This window comes from Octopus bimaculoides, chromosome 1, assembly GCF_001194135.2.
Source record: "Octopus bimaculoides isolate UCB-OBI-ISO-001 chromosome 1, ASM119413v2, whole genome shotgun sequence".
Classification (NCBI taxonomy): domain Eukaryota; kingdom Metazoa; phylum Mollusca; class Cephalopoda; order Octopoda; family Octopodidae; genus Octopus; species Octopus bimaculoides.
Genome location: NC_068981.1, coordinates 114634593 through 114636488, shown reverse-complemented (window position 1 = coordinate 114636488; position 1896 = coordinate 114634593). Strand labels below are relative to the sequence as shown.

Genomic DNA, 1896 nt, shown 5'->3' with positions numbered 1-1896 from the left:
TATATATATATATATGTTTATATATATATATATATATATGGGGATATACATAAATGCATACATACATACAGATAACTAGAGAGATAGACAGGTAGATAGATAGATAGATATAAGAACACACACACATGCCCACACACTCGCACGCATACACATACACACACACACACGCACACACACACACACACATCTCTTATTCCTTGCTGTACATGTATAGGCTAGATTTCAAAACTGAATTCACATTTTTACACATTGCCACACAAGTCCTCGGCCCATTGTCTTAGCCTTTCTGCACAAAGCGATTAATGCGAATAAGTTGACCTCTTGGACCTTTTCATGGCATTCATTGGTCAAAATTGATTACAGAAGAGAAATCCATTGTTTTAGCTTGATCTAACTTATTTAGCATGAATATAAATGCACAATAAAAATATCAGTTGACTTCTTTGGTAATTCGGTGTCAACCAAGAGCATATCTACTAATATGTTGATAAATGTATGAAGGTAAATCCCTTATCGTTTCTGTCAGTGTTGTCGCTCTTACTCTTTCTCTCTCTAATAGTCAAAGAGATCAAACTAACTACTATCATAAGGAATGGACTCGAAATCTACAAACAAGCTGTACATACATATAACTCGATGAAGTTGTTTATTTTCTATGCACTGTAATAATAATATTATTATTATCCCCGATGCATTATGACATTGAATTTTGTCGTTATAACTGGTGACTTCGTCGTTACAGATCGACCATCATAATTTTGTTACACATGTATACACATACATGTGTAACAAAATTATGATGGTCGGTCCGTAACGACAAAGTCACCAGTTATAACGACGAAGTCATAATGTATGTACGTATGTATGTATGTATGTATGTATGTATCTATCTATCTATCTATCTATCTATCTATCTATCTATCTATCTAACTAACTAACTACCGCTAACTCTCTCTCTCTCTCTCTCTTTTAGCTTTCTCTGGGAATTGCTTTTCTTCACGAAGGACATTCTACAGTGATGACACAAAAATTCTTTTGTTACGGATGTGATAGTGATCTTTATGGTTAGTACCCTTTTATTCATTTGTTGATTTCAGCTGTTAGCCAGAGCCACGGAGGGAAACGTTTTCAAGGTTTTTGTTGATCATACTGACCCGAGTACAGCATTTTAATCTACACCTGTATTTTAATTTAAGCCATATGTTTATTTTAATTTAAGTACATATGTTTATTTAATTATAGCCTGGCTAGCTTTTGCGCAAATCAATAAATGTATTGTTTACTGATTTCAATATCGGAACGAGCTTTTTTTTTCTTTTGGTGGAGGGCTTAGCACAGAACGATCAGGGTATTCGTTACTGAGGAGACCAAACCAAGTCGAAACAGTGCCCTGCGATCCACCGGCTTTCTGAGCAAAGCCCTGTCTTTAACCACATGTGTTTTTGAGAACTTTCTCTGTGAAAAATATCAGATCTGGTTTCCATGCTTGTAATATACCTTACGAATGTTATATATACTGGTATATATATATGTTATATATATTGGTACTATTGCTGGGAAACAGTCATTGGTGTGATTATTAGTTTATTTCAGTTCATATCCACGGCCCTTTCTCCGTGGTTTTGGTGAATGACGGTCTCATAAAATATCGCCTTCATTTGCTTTTCTTGCCATGATATGGATTCATTTGATATCTTATTTAAGTGGTTCTTTTAATACATCCACGTCTATATCTTGGAGTTCTCTGAAATATTTTTAACAATGTATTAAAAAGCTGTGGCCGGAGTGGGGGACATGCTCTCCCTGTCGCCAAACCTCACCAGTTTCAAGCAAGGTAATATTTTTCTATGGCTGGACAGAAGACTGGAAACGACAAGCATCGCTTATATGACGGTG

The 1896-nt window shown here is 35.5% G+C and overlaps 1 protein-coding gene across 1 annotated transcript in view; it reads left to right on the top strand.

Annotated features, from left to right (window-relative positions):
* LOC106874942 (differentially expressed in FDCP 8) overlaps positions 1–1896 on the top strand; it is a 34648-nt gene that overhangs the window by 22035 nt on the left and 10717 nt on the right. The window contains exon 9 of the mRNA XM_014922856.1: positions 974–1064. Within this exon, the coding sequence (XP_014778342.1) occupies positions 974–1064 (91 nt within the window). The remainder of the gene's footprint in view (positions 1–973; positions 1065–1896) is intronic.